At 47.3% G+C, this 18,340-nt stretch overlaps 5 protein-coding genes across 5 annotated transcripts; 2 read left to right on the top strand and 3 right to left on the bottom strand.

The window, feature by feature from the left end:
* Positions 1 to 204: 204 nt before the first annotated feature.
* Positions 205 to 10,019, top strand: Jarid2 (Jumonji, AT rich interactive domain 2). Its single transcript, XM_089260094.1, has 4 exons — positions 205 to 850; positions 1,482 to 8,406; positions 8,475 to 8,633; positions 8,698 to 10,019. The coding sequence occupies exons 1-4, from the start codon at positions 732 to 734 to the stop codon at positions 9,007 to 9,009; spliced, it is 7,515 nt and encodes a 2,504-aa protein (XP_089116220.1). The 5' UTR covers positions 205 to 731; the 3' UTR covers positions 9,010 to 10,019.
* pall (F-box protein pallbearer) lies at positions 9,927 to 11,622 on the bottom strand. The gene is made up of 3 exons (XM_018101883.3): positions 11,343 to 11,622; positions 11,142 to 11,269; positions 9,927 to 11,083 (listed from the first exon to the last, which is right to left on the bottom strand). The coding sequence occupies exons 1-3, from the start codon at positions 11,424 to 11,426 to the stop codon at positions 10,240 to 10,242; spliced, it is 1,056 nt and encodes a 351-aa protein (XP_017957372.1). The 5' UTR covers positions 11,427 to 11,622; the 3' UTR covers positions 9,927 to 10,239.
* Positions 11,623 to 11,664: 42 nt separating this feature from the next.
* Positions 11,665 to 14,307, top strand: mei-P22 (meiotic P22). The gene has a single exon (XM_018101882.3). It carries the CDS (start codon positions 11,685 to 11,687, stop codon positions 13,032 to 13,034), a length of 1,350 nt encoding a protein of 449 aa, XP_017957371.1. The 5' UTR covers positions 11,665 to 11,684; the 3' UTR covers positions 13,035 to 14,307.
* Cdc27 (cell division cycle protein 27) lies at positions 13,313 to 17,185 on the bottom strand. The gene is made up of 3 exons (XM_018100021.3): positions 16,474 to 17,185; positions 16,320 to 16,395; positions 13,313 to 16,250 (listed from the first exon to the last, which is right to left on the bottom strand). The coding sequence occupies exons 1-3, from the start codon at positions 16,495 to 16,497 to the stop codon at positions 13,582 to 13,584; spliced, it is 2,769 nt and encodes a 922-aa protein (XP_017955510.1). The 5' UTR covers positions 16,498 to 17,185; the 3' UTR covers positions 13,313 to 13,581.
* Positions 17,186 to 17,212: 27 nt separating this feature from the next.
* On the bottom strand, positions 17,213 to 18,266 carry MED4 (mediator complex subunit 4). Its single transcript, XM_018100042.3, has 2 exons — positions 17,910 to 18,266; positions 17,213 to 17,851 (listed from the first exon to the last, which is right to left on the bottom strand). Exons 1-2 carry the CDS (start codon positions 18,144 to 18,146, stop codon positions 17,303 to 17,305), a joined length of 786 nt encoding a protein of 261 aa, XP_017955531.1. The 5' UTR covers positions 18,147 to 18,266; the 3' UTR covers positions 17,213 to 17,302.
* Positions 18,267 to 18,340: the final 74 nt, after the last annotated feature.

Genomic DNA, 18,340 nt, shown 5'->3' with positions numbered 1-18,340 from the left:
TTACATACTCGTGCACATCATGTTGATTCGCACTTGACAATAGTATCGATATGCAACACATGTTGAACCAAAAGCAAACATTTCCATAACGCAATATATTAATTTTTAATTATCTATTGTGTAATAATAAAAAATATTGCTATATCACTAAAAACCAATTTTGTACATCAGTATACTATATTACAAATTAAAATGGCATAAATTTAGTTCTCCAGGCACAGCTGCAAAGCGATTGTCAATAATGCGTTTAGTGACGATGTTTAAATTATATGTACATCTCTAATGTCATGGCGGACACAAAGCAAAGCGGTGGGGAAAAAAAATTATGTGCAAGCAGAATGGAAAATCTCACATAAAAAATTTAACTTTTCTGCAGCCAGTGAAATGTAAACTAATAATGTGTACGATAACAGTAACAGTGAGACAATAATATATATTTTAGTATATCAATTATAATGTGTACGGCTAGGTAAAATAACGAAAATATGACGCGAAAATATGATTTCAACTTCGTGCAGGCGCCACCAACAAAATCAGTGTTTGTAGTGTCAGTGGAAAATTGGCAATTGCGTACGTTTATGTAAATGCTGAGTCCGGGGGAATAAAAACAAATTGCAATTATTACCAAAATATTAAATTTTATATTAACTGTGTATTAACAACGGTCGCATTTCCACGTCTCAAAGAGAAAAATATTGGGGGAAAAAGAGGCGCGAAAAATTCGCAACAAAATGGTTGTCTCAAAAGACAACAAGCGTCGCCGTAAGGAAACGGAGACCCCGCCAACGTCATCGTCGTTGGCGGCAGCGGCGACCGTTGCTGTAGAGTCATCACCTGAGATGCCCAAAAGGTGAGCCAATGCCTCCCCCTATCTATTTAGTCGATCGTAGATGACTGCATATGTGTGTAAATTCTCTACAGAGATGACGACGCAGTGGCAGTCACTGTTAAATGTACTAACAGCAATATCGCCCTCCCCGTCACACCCACACCTCTGCTCAACGTGATGTGTGATGCGCTACATTGTATAAGCAACGGTGTTCTTGGCTTTATGTTGAAAATATTGATAAAACAATTGAAATTTGAAATATAATAATAATAAATAATAGCGGTCTTTTAAATTCTTAAACAAAAAAAAAAAAAAATTAAAAAAGTTAGAATATTAGTATATGAACGTTATAAATCAGTTTGTTTTAGCTATTTAGCGGTTAATAGAGCGCATCACTGTCGAACACGCTTCGTGGCGCTGTTGTTGCACAGGCCAAGGGCTGATTCGCAGTTACTTTAGGGTAGAGCAGGTGCCCATGTGTGTGGGTGGGGGTGATTGTGCGTGTGTGTGGCTGTGTACGTGTTGGGAAATTCGATGCGTTTTTGTTTTGTTCTTTGATTTTGCATTTGATTTGTATTCAGTTGCATTTGTTACCAATTAAAAACGACTCACACTTGTCTTTTGCGTATCTATATCCCACCCACACCCACAGAACAAAGGTGCAGGCGCAGCGTAAATTTGCACAAGGCCAGAGCGCACCCACCGCTGCAGGCGGTTTCAGTGCGGTCAACGTTGCAGCAGCAGCAGCATCCTCAGCATCAGCGTCTGGACCCAGCACATCCTCAGAAAGCCACCAACCACCGATAGAGATATTGCCAAATAAGTGTCCCAAGGCACATGATTTTGTCACATTTCTCTGTCTGCGCGGCACATCGGCTTTGCCCGCCCATTTGGACTATTTGAATCAGGGCAAGAGCAAGGCAAATGAAGCTCCACCAGCCACCGATACCAGCAGCAACAGCAAAAAGAAGAATATTGGCAAAAAGAAACGCGGCAGACCCGCCAAAACAGCAGCAGCAACGGCAACAACCACAGGTAAAGCTAAAGTTGGGCAAATGCCAAAGCAACAGACGCAGCAACAACAGCAACCGCAGTTGGTGCCGCCAGATTTGGGGACAGCGGACAAAGTAGCTAGTGATAAAACTGAATCTGTGAAGCCTCTGCCAGCAGCTCCTCCTCCTGTGCTCCTGGCGGGCGCAGTGCGCAAGCGTGCTGAGGTAATAGCCGAGGGCAACAGACGAGGCGCTAGGCGCACCGAGATCTTAAAACGTCGCTCGAATCGCGCCACCAATAAGGAAAAGGAAGATGAGTCAGAACCACCTAAAGATGATTCCGCTCATCTAGCAGAAGACGAGGAAGAGGACGACGAGGATGAGTTTTTCTCGGCCCACGATGCCAGTTCACGCAATGGCGGCGCTGATGATACCAAGTCGGAAACGACACACTCGAATGCCAAACGCGGACGAAACCAGGCAACATCAGCGGCAGCGGCTGGTAGAAAATCACGAGCGGCTGTATCTCCAGCTGTCACCGAGAACAGCAGCAGCAAGGAGAAAGAAAAGGGTCCTGTGAAGCGGGTGCGGCAACGGGAATCACCCATATTCATACCCTCGCCAGAGTCGTCGGGGCGCATGACACGACAGCGGGCTTTTTTTGAGCCCGTCAAGGTGCCGCCCAAGCAGGAGCCGGATACGGAGGAGGAGAAGGAAAAGGAGGTGCTGGAGCAGAAGAAGCCCGCTGCAGCAACCGAGACCAAGAAGCGAGAGATCAGTAAGGAGAAAACCAACTCAAGCATTTATGCCAAAGATGCGGCCAAGAAGCAATTAGAAAACGGAAGCACAACCTCAACTGTGACAGCGACCGAACAGCAGAAGGGGCTGAATGTATTCGACTTCAGTTCCGACGATGAACAGCCGCTGGCCAAAGCCATAAAGCTGAAGAAGGGCGCTAAGAAGAGTGCAGCAGGAACAGGGGCAACTGCAGCAGCAGCCGCTACAAGCAACGCACGTGGGCGCAAGTCAGCAGGCGGATCAGCAAAAAAACAGCAGCAGCAACGAGAGGAGGAGAAGGCAGAAGCAGCTAAAGCAACGACACCCAGCAAGACGGAGGCGGAGCAGCCCAAATCGAAACGAGGAAAAGCGCTCAAAAAGAAAGCCGACGAGGAAATTGAACAGCTGGAAGAAGGAGAAGGAGACTCAGAAACGTCGCCACCCTCGCCCAAGAAGCCTGCCCAGAGTGCTCGTCCCGTGCGTCGTCAGGCGCAGTCAAAGGCAAGCAAAGCCGAACGATCAGTGAGTCCCAGTCCGCAGCGGAGTCAACGGCCGTCTCGGAAGACGAAGGAGGCGGCGGCTATCTATATGGGCATCATTGGGCACAAGCTGCAGATGGCGGACGATGAGGAGGATGACCTGTCGCTCAGCAGCTTTCCAGACATACCTAATGTCAAGCAAATGGAAAAGATGGAAAAGGAGATGAAGAAGAATGCGTCTGGCAAATCAGGAGCAGCAGAGGCATCAAAAAAGTCCAATAAATCCGCAGCTGCAGCGGAGGCGGAAAATGCAGCAGGAGCAGCAGCAGCAACAACTTCAGTTACAGCTGCCGAGCAGACTCCGGATCTATCCTCACCAGAAGCGACAGCAGCAACCGCGCCGCCAGCCCCAGCGAGACGTGGACGGCCGCCCAAGCAGGGAAAAGGGACAACGGGTAGTGCGAGTGGCTCAGCGGCCCCGACTGGCAAACCACAAATTGAGGGCATGCTGGTAAAAAAGGGTGCACTGGCCCTGGCCAAAGCTAAGTCCGAACAGCAGCAACAAAAGCAGCAGCAACAACATCATCAGCAGCAGCAACAGAAAGACGACTCCGATGCGGAGGAGGATTTTTTAATAAATGAGGAGCTAAACGAAACCAAGCGCAAGCTGGAAAAGAGTTTTAGCGACTCAGATGACGAGCCATTGGCCATCAAAGTGCCCTCAGCAGCAGCCACAGCAGCGGCAGCAGCAGCAGCAACAACAACAGCAGCAGGAGCCGGAGAAGTAACGACGACGACGACAACAACAACAGCAGGCACAGTAGCAGCATCTGCAACAGCAACCAAAGCCAGCAACAGCAAAGCTGAAGATTCAACAACAACAGCAGCGGAAGCAACAGTTGCAACAGCAGTCGTCCCTGCAACAGCAACAACAACGGTAGCAGCAACAACAACAACAGTAGCAGCAGCAGCAACAACAGCAACAGCAACAGTGGCTGCAACAACAACAACATCACCAACACTTAAGCCTTTGACTCCGCAACCCAGTTGTCCACCCACTGTGCAAGGCACCACGCAGCTAACGATGCTGCCGCTGACCGCCAAGCCCATGCCTTACTCCATATCACCACCCAGCTATGCATCGGCTTCAGCCACACTGAAGGCCATGGAGAAGAAGTCGCCGGTGCCCACGTCGAAGATACTTAACGTGCCCGCCACGTATGCGCTGCCAGGTGCTGCGGGCGGCGGTCTAAGCACGGCGGCTGTGGGATTCGCGAAGACCTCATCGTATTTGCCGCAAGCATCGCCGCATTATCATACGCCGTATGTGCGACCCTCGACATTTGGAGTTGCTGTAGCGGCGGCGGCGGCGGCGGCAGCAGCTGCTGCTGGCAATAAGACACCCCAGCACCAACAGCATCAACAGCAGCCGCAGCAGCAGCAGCTAACGTCAACATTGGCCGCAGCGAGCAGCGTGACATCCCCGTTGAAATATCAGACGCCACCCACAACTTATCCGCCGCCCATTGAGGCGTATCAGTGTCCCAAAATAAATCCCAATTTTCTAACGCCCAAATATGATCGCAGCAGTGTTTTGCCGCGCGCCAACAACATTGTCAACAACAACAACAGCATCGGCAGCGTGGCAGCGAGCAATGCGCTCAGCAACAGCAGCTTTACGGCTACGACAGCAGCGCGCTCCACGCTCAACAGCCTCACGACACCTGTGGCAGCCGCACCAAAGAGCGTAACAGTTAGTCAAAGTCAAAGTCTCAATCTCAGTCTAAGTGCGACGCCCTCGACGATGGCTTCCACATCGGCGGCGGCAGCAGCTGCAGCGGCTGCTGCGGTCGCTTCGCAGCAACACCAACATCAGCAACAGCAACAACAGTTGCAGCAACAGCAGCAGCAGCAGCAACAACAACAACAGAATCAACAGCAGCATCAGGCGTCGCCAGCGCCAGGCCAACTGCAGCTGACAGCAGCAACAGTTGGAGCAGCAGCAGCAGCAACAACGAGCGCAACAACACCTGCAACGCAGACCAACAACAATGCGGACCCGCTGAAAGATGAAATCGGCAGCATCCTGGCACAGGCCACGCTCATGCCCAGCAAAGAGGAGTCGGGTAAGATTTTTGGCATAGCCAGCGTGAGTTTGGCGCAAAGCTCCGGGCCGGACAACACCAAATGCACGCTGGGCAAATGTGGTTCCATACACAAGCCGGTGCTGGGGCCGGTAGTGCCCACCGAGGGCTACTTTGGCGATCAGCTGTCGAGCAAGGAGCGGCGCAAGGCCAAGGTGAACATGACGCACGAGCAGATACAGAAGTGGCTGATCGAGTGCAGCTCGAATCCGGACGAGATCCAGGATGATCTGGACGACGATTACGATGACAGCTTACGGCCACAGCAGGCACAAACTCCGCCAGGACCCACCACCCGCGATGACAAAGAGAGCACCAGCTTCAGCAGCTCCTCGAAGAATACGCGCGGCGAGCTGGGCAAGAGCGAGAGCGCCTGGTCAGCCAAGGGCCCGTCCCTGAAGGCGACCCCAGTGCTAGTCAGCAGCGCTACAGCTGCGGCAACAATTGCCAGCAATCGCAAGGACACAGAGGCAGAGCCCGAAACGCTGGACTTTGACAAGTGCATGACACCCGTGAATCTCACCCAGAAATCGCAGGTGGAAACATCGTCGGGAGACAAGAAGCCGAAGAATGCAGCCAGCAATAGTGCTAAGGCGGCTGCAACGCAACCTGCCGCAGCCGCCGCTGGAGCGGGCAGCAAACGAAGCGCCACTGCCACGCCTACGCCCAGTGCAACGCCGACGCCGCCACCGCCGCCGCCCAGTAAACAGAAGACAGCCAATAAAAAGCAAACCAATGCTGCCGCAGCGGCAGCCGCAGCAGCTGCTGCTAAGCAATCAACGCCACCGCCCAGCCCGAGCAATACTAAGGCAGGAGCGTCAACGCCAGCCACGCCTACCAAGCGAACGCCTGTTTACCAGAGTCAGAGCAAGGCCAAGGCCCAAGCGCAGGCAGAAAGCAAGCAGCTGCAGCAGCAGTCGACCAAAGTTGCCGAAAAAACTTCGATTTATGCCTTTGGTAAGGATGAGGACTCAGCAGCAGCAGCAGCAGGATCAGGTGCAGCTGCAACAGCAACTGTTGCTGCGGGCAAATCAACAAATCGTCGTCGTAACGCAGACAACGATACAGCAGCGCCACCACCGGCGCTCAGCGAGCGTTCGCCGACGAAGAAACGCGCAGCTGCTGCAGCGGCAGCGACGGCAGTGCAGTTGACCCTCAGTCCCACTGATAAGCTGGAGAAGCCCAATAAAGCAGCGACAGCATCAGCAGCAGCGCGAAAGAAACAACAGCAACAACAACAGCAGCAGCAACAAGCAACAGCCGCTGCGACAGCTGCAGCAGCCAGCACAGGTGGAGATTCTGATGCCGAAGGCGCCACCTTTTATATACCACTGCTGCAGGGGGCAAGCGGCGGCGGTGAGGGCGGCATACAAGGCGTGGCCGTCAAGCTGGGCCGTGAGGGTCCCGACGGGCCCAATCAGAAGGTGGTGATGCAGGCAACGCTCGTAACTAAAGCGCAAATGGACACCAATTCGACGAAACCGCTGCCGGACAATGAGCTGGTCAAAACGCTGCTCAATGCGGCCAACACGAGCAGCGATGCCGTTGCCGCCGTCATAGCAGCCACCAATACCATGAAGGCCAGCACATCATCTGCAGCAGCAGCAGCAGCAGCGACATCGACGGCGTCGGCGGCAACGGGCCTGGTGCGCGTCAATTCGAATTCTTCGCTTTTCTCCGGCTCTGGCAAGTCGCGCAATGCTGCAGTGACAGCCGCGTCGACAGCCCTGGCCAAGAAGTACAAGGATGATACGCCCATCAAGATGGCCAATAATACGGCATTCCCGCGACACGATGACCCAACACAGATGGTCGAGGCGCCCATATTTAAGCCCACCGAGAAGGAGTTCGCCGATCCCATTGAATTTATTGAGCGCATCACACCGATTGCTGCCCGCTTCGGCATCTGCAAGATCATACCGCCGGCCAGTTTCAAGCCCGAGTGTCGCATCTCGGATGAGATGCGCTTCACGGCGTACAATCAGTATGTGCATAAGATGCTGCACCGCTGGGGGCCCAGTGCCAAGGAGTTGAGCGCGATCAAAAAGTACTTGGCCACCCAGAGCATTGTGATGAATCATGCGCCCTGGATCGGCGGCATGGAGGTGGATCTGCCGCGTCTATATCACACCGTTCAGGAGCTGGGCGGCCTGAAGGAGGTCATCGAGAAAAAGAAATGGGCCCGCGTGGCCGAAGAAATGTGCATACCCAAGCTCGCACAAGATCGTGTGACCAAGCTGGACGACATCTACTGCAAGTACTTGCTGCCCTACGACACCCTCTCGCCGGCAGAGCGACAGAAACTCTTCGATGAGGTCGAGGCGGATTGGGCGAAGCGTGAGGCACGCGCTCGACGCAATGCAGATCGTTTTGTGAACAGCACCGAGAGCGTTTCGAACGAGGAGGACGATGTGTCCACGGACGAGGATGAGGAGTCGGAGGAGGAGATCGACGGCGTTTCCATGGAGTGCATTGTCAAGGGCCGCAGCATGGCGCTCAGTCAATTCTATCGGATAGCGCGCAACACTATGGCCCTGTGGTTCAAGAGCACCGATCCGACGGTCAACGAAGTGGAGGCTGAGTTCTGGCGCCATGTAGCCGTGCGCGACAGTCATGTGTGCGTGCATTCGGGCTCCATTGATAGCTCGGGCTGGGGCTATGGTTTTCCTAGTCCGGGTCCCAAGGGCAAGGGCTCAAACTATGCGCGTCATCCGTGGAATCTCAAAGTTTTGACCAATAACGCGGGCTCTGTGCTGCGCTCACTTGGACCTGTAATGGGTGTGACAGTGCCCACGCTGCATGTGGGCATGCTCTTCTCCGCCTGCTGCTGGTATCGCGATCCCCATGGCCTGTCCTGGATTGAGTATCTGCATACAGGTGCCTCTAAGCTGTGGTACGGCATACCCGACGACCAGAGCGCCAATTTCCGTTCGGCGTTGACGTCGCTAATACCGACGCACTGTCAGAATAAGACGATTTGGTTACCCTGTGATACGGTGATGGTGCCTCCACACATGCTCACCGATCGCGGCGTCTCGCTGTGCCGCATCGAGCAGAAGCCGGGCGAGTTCATTGTAGTTTTCCCGCGCGCCTATACCTCCAGCCTTGCCACGGGCTATGTGGTCTCTGAAAGCGTCTATTTCGCAACAATGTCGTGGCTGGACTTAGCCAAGGATGATTTCAGGGTAAATCTCGAACTCAGCTTGCATATTAAACAAAATTAAACCGTTTAATTTATGTTTTGCCATTTCAGGACATTCATGAGAGCTGCGAACCGGCAATGTTCTCCCTGGAGCAGTTGCTCTTCGCCCTTGGCTACGATCAGCGCGTCAATTCGGATACACTGCAGCAGATGCTGCCCATGCTAAACGAGGTCTGCGAGAAGGAATCAGCCGCACGCGAGCAGCTCAGGGTATGTCATCATTAAAATGGACAAGAAAAATAATTGATAATTAAAAATTGGCATCTATTTTTAGGCCGCTGGCGTCACATCCACCGAGAAGGTGCAGGCGGAGAAGGGCCAAAAGGCCAAGAAGCAACAGCAACCGCCGCACAAATCAATTGAGAGCGAATGCGATCTATGTCGGGCCAATCTGTATATATCGATGGTGCGCACCGAGGAGGGCAACGTCTACTGTTTGCAGCATGCGCTCAAAAATCTCAACAACGGCAACATTCAGGCCAAGCAATGTAAACTGATTTATGCGTACAATGTCGACGATATTCAACAGCTGATACGGCAGCTCCAGGAGAAGATTCAGCACAAGGCAGCCGTTAAGAAAAAGTAGCAACGTCGGCGACGCTACTAAATGAGCGCAATTATGATAAAAACGATTTAAACGGCAGCGTTTAAGAATCTTTGTACATAGGACATGGCAACAGCTGCATAAATGTATTTATAAATTGTAGCATATAGATTATATATAGATTTATACATATATGTCTGTGTAGGGTTTTCATCGTGGCAATGCTTGCAATTTGATACAAACATAAATAAATATATTTATACACATAGGTGTATAGATATATATTTATAGGCATGCATAAACAATAGGTGTACATAGCAACTAATAATTTTTAAGTAACGCGTTTGCAATGATTTTGTTTTCCATTTTCTTTTGTTATTACTGAGTATATATATATAGATTTATCCTGTGTGTTATTGATTGTATATGTATATATATACTGAAAGAATCAACTTAGGAATTAGTTAGCTTACAATTAAGTCAAGAGCTTGCGCTCGCCGTCAGTTAATACAAAGATTTAAGCACACTGCTAACAAGTTGCAATTTTTTACTACCTTTTTTACACTAAAATATGTACTATTAACAATTACCATAAGCAACATATAGACATCTAATATGAATGGGAGATGTACTCTTAGATAGCAATAGCAATAGAAATAGAAATAGCAGTTGGCCCAGCGGCATAACCAAACTAATCTAATGCAAGAATAACTTCCTAGACTCCTGGCAAATCTTGCAGATGATATAGCGTTACATTTTATAGATGTTCCAGTTTGATGTAATGTACTTTTTAAATATACATGTATGCATATTTATCATCTACCAGTGCTATATATAGTAAATGGCTAAACACACACGCAATCACACAACTCTTGACAAAACAAACCCACAAAAAATAGTAATGAAAAGTAACTAGACGGCAGTCCATATTTCAAGTCAAATGAGGTATGAATGGGGAGTTTAATATAGATGTTCTATGTATTTATATAGTTGTAAAAGTGTAATACAATATTTAATTAACAAGTGCAACAATAAATCTTAACTCGAAATATAAGTTGCACGGTAATGTTTTCACACTCGCCTGATTATTGCTATATAGTACATCTACCTATTTAATCCGTATCCTGATTAACGGCAGCAGCTTTATGGAGACTACGATATCTTACCACACGATCACATCTATTCATATTCATGTATATAGTATTCGAAAGTACAATGCTTAACCTACGGTCACATCCTAAGTACAATCTATACAGCCTACATAAGGCAGCACTAAGCCTTCGGTTTCTTGGCCGGCATCAAACAATCGGTAGTCTTTGCTGAGCGCTTTAGAGCGCCAGCTGCAACATTTGGTGTGGTCTCCATGGGCTTGCCTTTCGCCATGACATCCTCGAGTTGACGCTTGAGTTCAAATACTTGGGTTGCCAGTTCTGTTATGCTACCCATCGCCTCCTGCAGGCGTCGGTCCTGAGCTCTCCGTGAATTTTCTAGAAGGCGTACTTTCATCGTCAGCATCTTTTGTGTTTGCAATTGGCGCTGCAGCTGTTTCGTTTGATAGTTATATTTGCAATCACATTCAGTGGAGTTTTTGACATTATCGGTGATGGGCAGTGATTTGGCCAATTGCAATGCTTGCAACAATGCATCATTTTTATCGTTTATACAATGCATATTGTGACAACGTGCTGGCGGAAGCAACGGCTCCTGGTGCACCAGTGGCTGCTGAATCATCGGTTGCGGCTGGTGAATCTTCTTTAAAGAACTGACCTTGACGCCATTAAAGCTGATGTCACCCAGGGCGCCGCAGACAACAACGCGTGCATTGGGGGACTCGTTAATTTTCAAGGCTGTCTTAAAGTTTACAGCAATTTTCTCGTCGAAGTGCTCAATTGCCATTGAGGAGATGTCGCGCAGTTCCTGCAGCACTTCATGCGGACGCAACGGTTTGGTTGTGCCTCCCAACAGTTTCAATATGTTATTAATTTCATCCAGGACACGGCCGGGTATAAAGCAGCATATGTTCAAATCGATAAACTTGGAGTATGTCATTGTGAGCATTGAAATACGTGTCTCGATGGAAGTCAGGATATCCGAGTGGCGTGCCAGCATATGATTGCTGAATAATAGAAATATTATATCAAATTCCACAATCAGTTTACTATTATATGGCCTACCGACGCTCTGATTCGCGACGTGGTAGCAGCGATTTGATCCTTTTGAAATTCTTGGCATGCTCCTGCACAACTTTATTGAATCCCGTATTCAATACCTGTTGGCAAATATAGTTGAAGCGAGTGCAAACCTAGAACATTGCAGAAGTTTATAGAAGCGTCTCGGATTTAGTTATGATTCACGAATTGCACTTTATTACATACCTCGCGCTTTTTGGCTACCTCATCATACGAGAGTAGCTCGAAAATGTCCATTAAGACAGTGTCTGGTAGATCTAAGATATGCATTATTCAGTTTTACTTCAATGTGACTTCAGTTGAAAATTAAACGACACTCGAACGATTCGGTAGCAAGCAATGCAAATGGTAGACGAAAACAAAGGAAAAGAAAAATTATAGGCGTTGCCACACTGCCAGTTGCATGCGCGCAAATGCTGATTGATGTGACACGAATGGCGTAACTGTAACGGCAGCTTTGATTCTCTTTTTCTTTAAATAGTGGTCGTTTGAAAAAAAAAAAGATTTTACACAACAAACTTGAAAGCAATGATTACTTCGATTGAAATGAGAAACATTAGTCCAGCTACTACACATTGCTCAGAGCTTGAATACTTGATAGCATTACAATCAGAGGAGGCGGGTTCGCAGCTGCGTCGCTCCCAACGTTTACGTGAGAAAAACTCTACTAAGGATGCTCTCGAATGTACTAGAGTTGTATCAGCTGAAGATAGAGTTGGCTCGCCTCAGCTCTTTGCAGATATTGATGAAGAATGCAGCCAACTGGCTCAAATTCCACCCAACCATATAGCCGCACCAAATAATTCTAGCAAAGGAGCGCTAGAAAATCCTGTGGAATCAGAATTAAACAATAATGAACTTCCGAAAATTCCCATTGGCCGCATTCGCTCAGCATCGAGAAAAAGGGGAAGGCGTCCGAAAAAGCAGATTGAGACAGCTCAGACAATTACAGCACAGATTGATCCGGTCCCAGTGTCGTTCAAAAGACGTGGACGTCCGAAAAAGAAGAGTATGGCAGCTCAGGCGCTTATAGCAACACAATCTGAGCCGGTGCCAGAAATAATTCCTCTGGACCGCTTTGAACTAAGCTCCCAGCAGAGAGTAATATCAATGCCAGGCAAAACCAAGTCTAAATCCAGGACTAATCGAAAGCATTCTAAAAGCCAAGTAAAGCCTGTGCAAAGCATTCAACTAGGACAAGAACCAATTCTGACTTCTAACGCCGGAAAAGAGAGAGATTCAGCAGGAATTTTGCAGTGCACGACGACTACTCCATTGGCAGCTGAAATCCCACCCAAGGTGTCTACAGTGGTCACCAACTCGACTCAATCTTATTCATATCAGTGTATGAATTTGACTCAGACTCTTTTGCCGGAGCGTTACCCAGCTCATTTTGTACATCAGCTGCCATCGGCACCGAAATATGCGACTGGAACCATTCTTTCGGGTGAATTACAACGTGTCAGCTCTGCAACAATTGTTAATGAATCAAACAAAATTTCTGATTCGATATCCACGGACAGCGAGCAGCTTTCACCATCCCCACCGAATGTTGAATCTTGGGGTTCAACGACGCCATCTTTAAGTGAATCACTAACCGAGGTGTTTGGTACAAGGAAAATTCGAGATGCGTTGAATATAGCATTGCCACGCCAGTATCGAGTGCTGGAATCTCAGCTGCCCGACATTGCATTCATGTTGGGCGTTAAAGTCGAGCGCCTGCGCAACGTCTTGGAGTTAACTGAGCGCTTGACTCTGGATGAACTGCAGCAATCGCGATATGAGTCGCCTGACTTGTCTAGCGAAGCGGATGTGGAGCTAGTAGGAAAGCCATGTCCATATAAACTTACAACAAAATCTTGTAAAATTGTAGGTTAATTTGTATATTATTTTGTCATTTATCATGTGGAGCTGCAGTGACGCATCCCCAAACAACGCCTTTAGGTTTAATTTAAGTAATCAAATGCGAAAGCATCATCTAGATCCTGATTCACATCGAGTGGCAAATCTCAAGCTAATATCGATTACAATTAATTTCGTCAATCGAGCATCGAAAGTGGGCAGCGTCACTGCGCGCCCATTTTTGAAACTAAACTGATTGTTTTCTTTGAATTTGCATTTGATTTTCTTGATTTGATTTTTAACTTAAGCGATCATTTAAATTGTTGTATTTTGTATAATTTAGTTGGTAATTGGTATATAATGTATATTATTTTTGTTTGTTGCCTAAGACTTTCAGAGTGCACAGAGACAGAGTGAATTGTTTAAACCTTTTTCATCTTATTTTTTGTTTTTGTTATAAATAACCTAAATCTAATCGTTATCTAAACTTCAATATAATTCATAATTGGTTTTTGTTTTTCCTTCAAATATGTATGTATTAATTATGTAATTATATACAAGCGCTCAGACTTGGAGACATTTTCTAGTAGTCGCTGTCGTAGCTAACATCCTGCTGCGCCTGGGTTGAGTCGTCGGAACGCTCCGATGTTGGTTCAAAGTCAACATCAAGAGCATTGTCATTTGCTGGACAGCAATTGGGATGCGCCATTGAATCGAAGGCATCTTTGATTTGATTGTTGGCCCCCTTGGGATCCAGATCGGTGGCCCAGCTGAAATGCATCAATGCCAAATCCATGTTGCCCAGCGTCTTGTGTATTTTACCAATCAGATAAAACACAACCGACTCTTTTGGCACAATTTCCTTCAGCTCCTCCAGCTCGCGCAATGCCTCTTGATATTTACCCAACGAGAAATATATTGAGCCGCGATGGAAACGGGCCAACGGATTTTTCGGGTCTATCGTAGCTGCCGTATTTAGCGTTTGCAGTGCCAAATCCTTTTTCTGCATAAAGAACTGCATCGCTCCAATGTGCACCAAAATTACCGAGTTTTGTGTATTGATCTTGAGTGCCTTGAGATAGTGCAGTTCGGCCAGCTCGTATTTTTCCTGCTTGGAGTAAATAGTGCCAATGCCAAACCAGGCATTATAATGCCGAGGATCGCGTACAACTGCCGCCCTAAAATAGTCCATGGCCTTGTCAAATTCCTCGGTAAGTACCAGTTCGTGGCCCAGGAGCGTGTAACTGTAAACGAAGTCGGGATCCACTTGCACGGCACGCTTAAAGAATTTAATGGCCGTCTCGTGCTCCTTGTGCAGTGAGAAACAATTGCCAGCCACACACCACGTAACCGGACTGCGCTTATCCTGCCCAATCAGGTCCTGCGCAAGGGCCGACAGCTCCACCTCCTTTTGCAAGTGCCATAGGGATGTGGAATAGATTTCCATGTACTCCAGGCGACGTGGCTCCATTTCATGTATCCGCTTGAATATGACCACAGCAGCTTCGTAGTCACGCAGCTCATAGCGACACAAGCCAATCAGCGATTGCACCCAACTCGAGTTCAGATGATGCTTTGGTATAGTTGCCTCCAGATGCATAATGGCCGCCTTGCATTGAAACGACGACAGAAGTTTGTAGCCCTCGGCAAGATCGCGGAGAAGCAGCATTAGACCGTCTGCCGATTGCTTTTTCATGGTTAGCAACTGATGCGCCAGTGTTTGGGCATTATTTAAGCTATTGTTTAGCAGGACTTTGGCGTCATCGGCGTTGCGATTATTTACTCCTGTTTGATTGTTGCCGCCGACTGTAGCAGCCGATGTGATTGTTTCCACCTTTTCTTTCTCCTTGCGTGATTGCTTTTCGCTCAGCTTCTCGGCGAGATGGTGATGCGACTTCTCATCAATGAGCTCGTTGCTTAAACAGATTTTGGTCATGCGTGACGATTTGGTTTTACGTGGCGGCGATCGGGGCTGAACAAATTTATTGTTATTTGTGATGTTGGGCGATTTGTTGTTCTCCTTGACCGAGTATGCCGAATTGCTAAATAACCGCGAGCTACGCCGCACCGCCGCATTGGGATTGGGTGGACCGTTGCCCACCACATTGTTTGGCGTACGAGGTGTTATATTGCCAGCCTGTGTAAAAACGGCGGGTTTACTCTTCTCCTGACGATTGATGAGGCCACCAACATGCGCCTTAAATTTCTTCCCCATCATTTTTGGCTCTTGATTAACCTCCACTAGCATTTGGGGCAATGGCGAATACGCAGAAACACTCAAATTGGCTTGCAACACAGCTGAGCCGCCATCGGAGGGACTAGTCAGCGGCATAACGCCAAAGCTAGGAGTTAACGGTGATATTGCAGACAGATATTTAAATTGCTTCCGAAACGGTGTGCCGCTGTTGGTATCATACAACTGCTGCGGGTGCTGTTGATGCAGTTGCGTGGGGGCATCATGCGTTGCATAACCCATAGGCGTGTCCTCGAGCAACATCATACTTGAATTGGTGTTCTGCTGCTGTTGAACGCCACCGCCGCCACCACCTCGCAGCATGGAAATAGAGCTGTTGAGATTGTTATTGTTGTTGTTTATATTGTTGTTTGGTGTCATCAGATTCTGTAGGGTGGCCAAGCTGTTGCCGTTGTTGTTCTGCTGCTGTTGCTGCTGCTGATTGTGGTCCACTGGGGTATTTAGTATATAATGTGAATTATTGCTTATGTTGTTTAGCAAAATATTCTCTAGCTGTTGTTGCTGCTCGTTCGCAGAGCTGCCGCTGAACAGCACCATCGAATTGGCATTGGCGCTGCTGCCTTGGCAAGTGTTGAACACATCAGTGCTTTGAATTTGGAATATTGCCGCAGTATCCGTGTCCTGACCCAGCAGGCACAGATCAGCAAACGCATGCCACATAAAAGGGTTTAGTTTGAGCGCTCGTCGTAGTGCAGTCACCGCCAACTTCTGGCGCTCTGTGCGCATACAAATCTGCGCCACCAATTGATAAGCGAAACAGGCGATATCTCCAAACTCACGTTGCAGCTCATCAAAATGTTTGTTATCCGCAAACCCACTCGAAACTAGAGCACTTTCGGCCTCTGCATACTTTTTCAGCTCGTAGGCGCATTTGGCCTGCAAGTAGCGACATTGGGGCGAGCGTCGCGACTTCTCTTGTAGCAGCCAATAAGCTTGATCCAATTGATTTGAACGATAATAGCTGGTGGCTAACAAATATATTGTCTCATCGCTTTCCACTGCAAGAACAATGCATATCAAATATATATTTTTTATATTTAGGTATAAGAAGTGAAGGCCTTACTAACCTTCTGAGCAGAGGCGTTCCGCCAGGAAAACTGCATCTCTATTATCGTAGTGGTTCAGACAGTGCCATATGGCGGCCTATTCAAAGTAGATTGGAAATAAATATAGAAAAAATGTATGATTTTTTTTTACTGTAATCGTTTGCTATCGATTTACCTGTACGGGCTCTTGTATCATCATGATTTTTGAGTTTAATGTCAAACTGTTTGTAGAAACTCTATATCCGCTCCGAAGCCACGACGCCACGAGCTTTTCACTTAGCTGGGGCGCCCTAGTTACACTTTTAATCCGGTTTCGGTAACAGTATCAGTTTTCTAGGGGCCTTTTATGCTTTACATACGTAAGCTAGATACATGCAATGGATCATGCTGCAGTCAATCCGCACAATGTGCAATTTTCCAGAAATTTAATGGAAAAAGAGTGTCTTGTGTGTGTGTAACATTAATGCGGGGTGTGCTGCGGTTCTGCTGCTTCTACTGCTGCTGTTCCCTGACCACCACTTCTAATATTGCGCTGGCGAGGCTTCTCTTCTTCTTAAAGCACGTACCTCACCACTCCGTACGTCGTCAGTCAGTTTTTCGTAACAATTTTCAAGGCCTTTGCATTAGCTATACCGCAAACACACACACTCACACATTACAGAATAGACTGTTTTATCGTAAACAGAGTTATATATCATATACAGGCAAAATTTAAAGCCTTTCTGTTTCCATTAAAAAACTAAAATTTGTCGAATTATTTCCGTGTGATTGGCGATGCCAGCAAATTAATTGCCATTCTCTCGCGTATTGATGTGTGAATGTCGATAACTGTGCAAACACCACAAGTCGCCATCGATATCGCGCAAGGATGGTTTTTAAATAGATGTTTAGCTATGTATATACATTTATAAAAATTTACACTTATAAATATATTTGTTTTTTAATATTACGTAATATATATATAAAACTCTGTCCTAATTGCTACACTATTACTATTTGTGCATCTATTGCGAATCACTTGAACTAGAACTTGAGCTGTCTGTGGACATGACCTCAACATCATCCTGAGCTGAAGATTCCTTGTGTGCACGTGTTTCTAGGGCTACAGAGTTGCCAGATGCTCCCATCATGTGCAGCTCACCAAGATTCCAGCTGAATTGATTTTGGAATGCGTTTGGTACTTCGTTTCCACTGCCAGCGTTGCTGCCGCCAGTACCGCTCAAATTGCGCTGGGCTTCTGACTGAATAGCGCTATTTTGATGCGCGACAAGTCCACCGTTTATATTCTGTTCAGATTTACCCAAAAGTCCATTCCGCATTTCAATGTCTGTAGGATATGGCCTTCGAAGATCCCCAATACACCAAGTCAATGGAGCGCTCACTGCATTTGCTGAACTAATGCGGTGTGCATATTTTATGAGCTCCTCAGATGAAACCGGACGCTTATTGGCCTGATTAATGCTGGCCAGCTTTTGACGTGCCTGAAATATGGCTGTGGACAGTATAAGCTCGGCATCTTTCAGTGATTTTTGCAGCTTTTGTATCTCACGATCCTAAAATGAAATTTTGGTTTTACATCAAATGTATATCAGTTGTAACAATTTGGCTTACATGTATTTCGACTTTAGCACGTAGTTTGTCCATTGCTTCCTCCACTTTGGCCTGCTCCTCTGCCAACTCCAACATTTTTCTAAACTCCTCTTCTTTGGAAACCAACAAGTCGAGCAAATCCGCCAATTCGGTGCTGGATATTTTTTGATGCGCTTGTTCTATTAGTTCCTTAGATATCATTTCAATATCATCAATTAGCAGTAATAATCGCTCTTTAGTACTTAAATGAAACGACATGTTTTGCTGACTCGAATATTTTTCTTATTATTGTTTTTATATTTTATACTTTTATGTAGAAGTGCCGAAAATATTTGCAAAACCAACTAAGGTATCGATGCCATAAACAGCTTGGTCGATATGTTTTTATCGATATACTTACATATTGTGTCGAAGCAATCCGCTATATGTATTACTTGGTCACACACAAGTGA

The sequence above is a fragment of the Drosophila navojoa genome, chromosome 4 (genome assembly GCF_054131105.1).
Source record: "Drosophila navojoa isolate 15081-1374.11 chromosome 4, UAZ_NAV_1.0, whole genome shotgun sequence".
Taxonomy (NCBI): Eukaryota; Metazoa; Arthropoda; class Insecta; order Diptera; family Drosophilidae; genus Drosophila; species Drosophila navojoa.
Note: the sequence above shows the minus strand (reverse complement) of the source record. Positions and strands in the feature narration are given on the sequence as shown.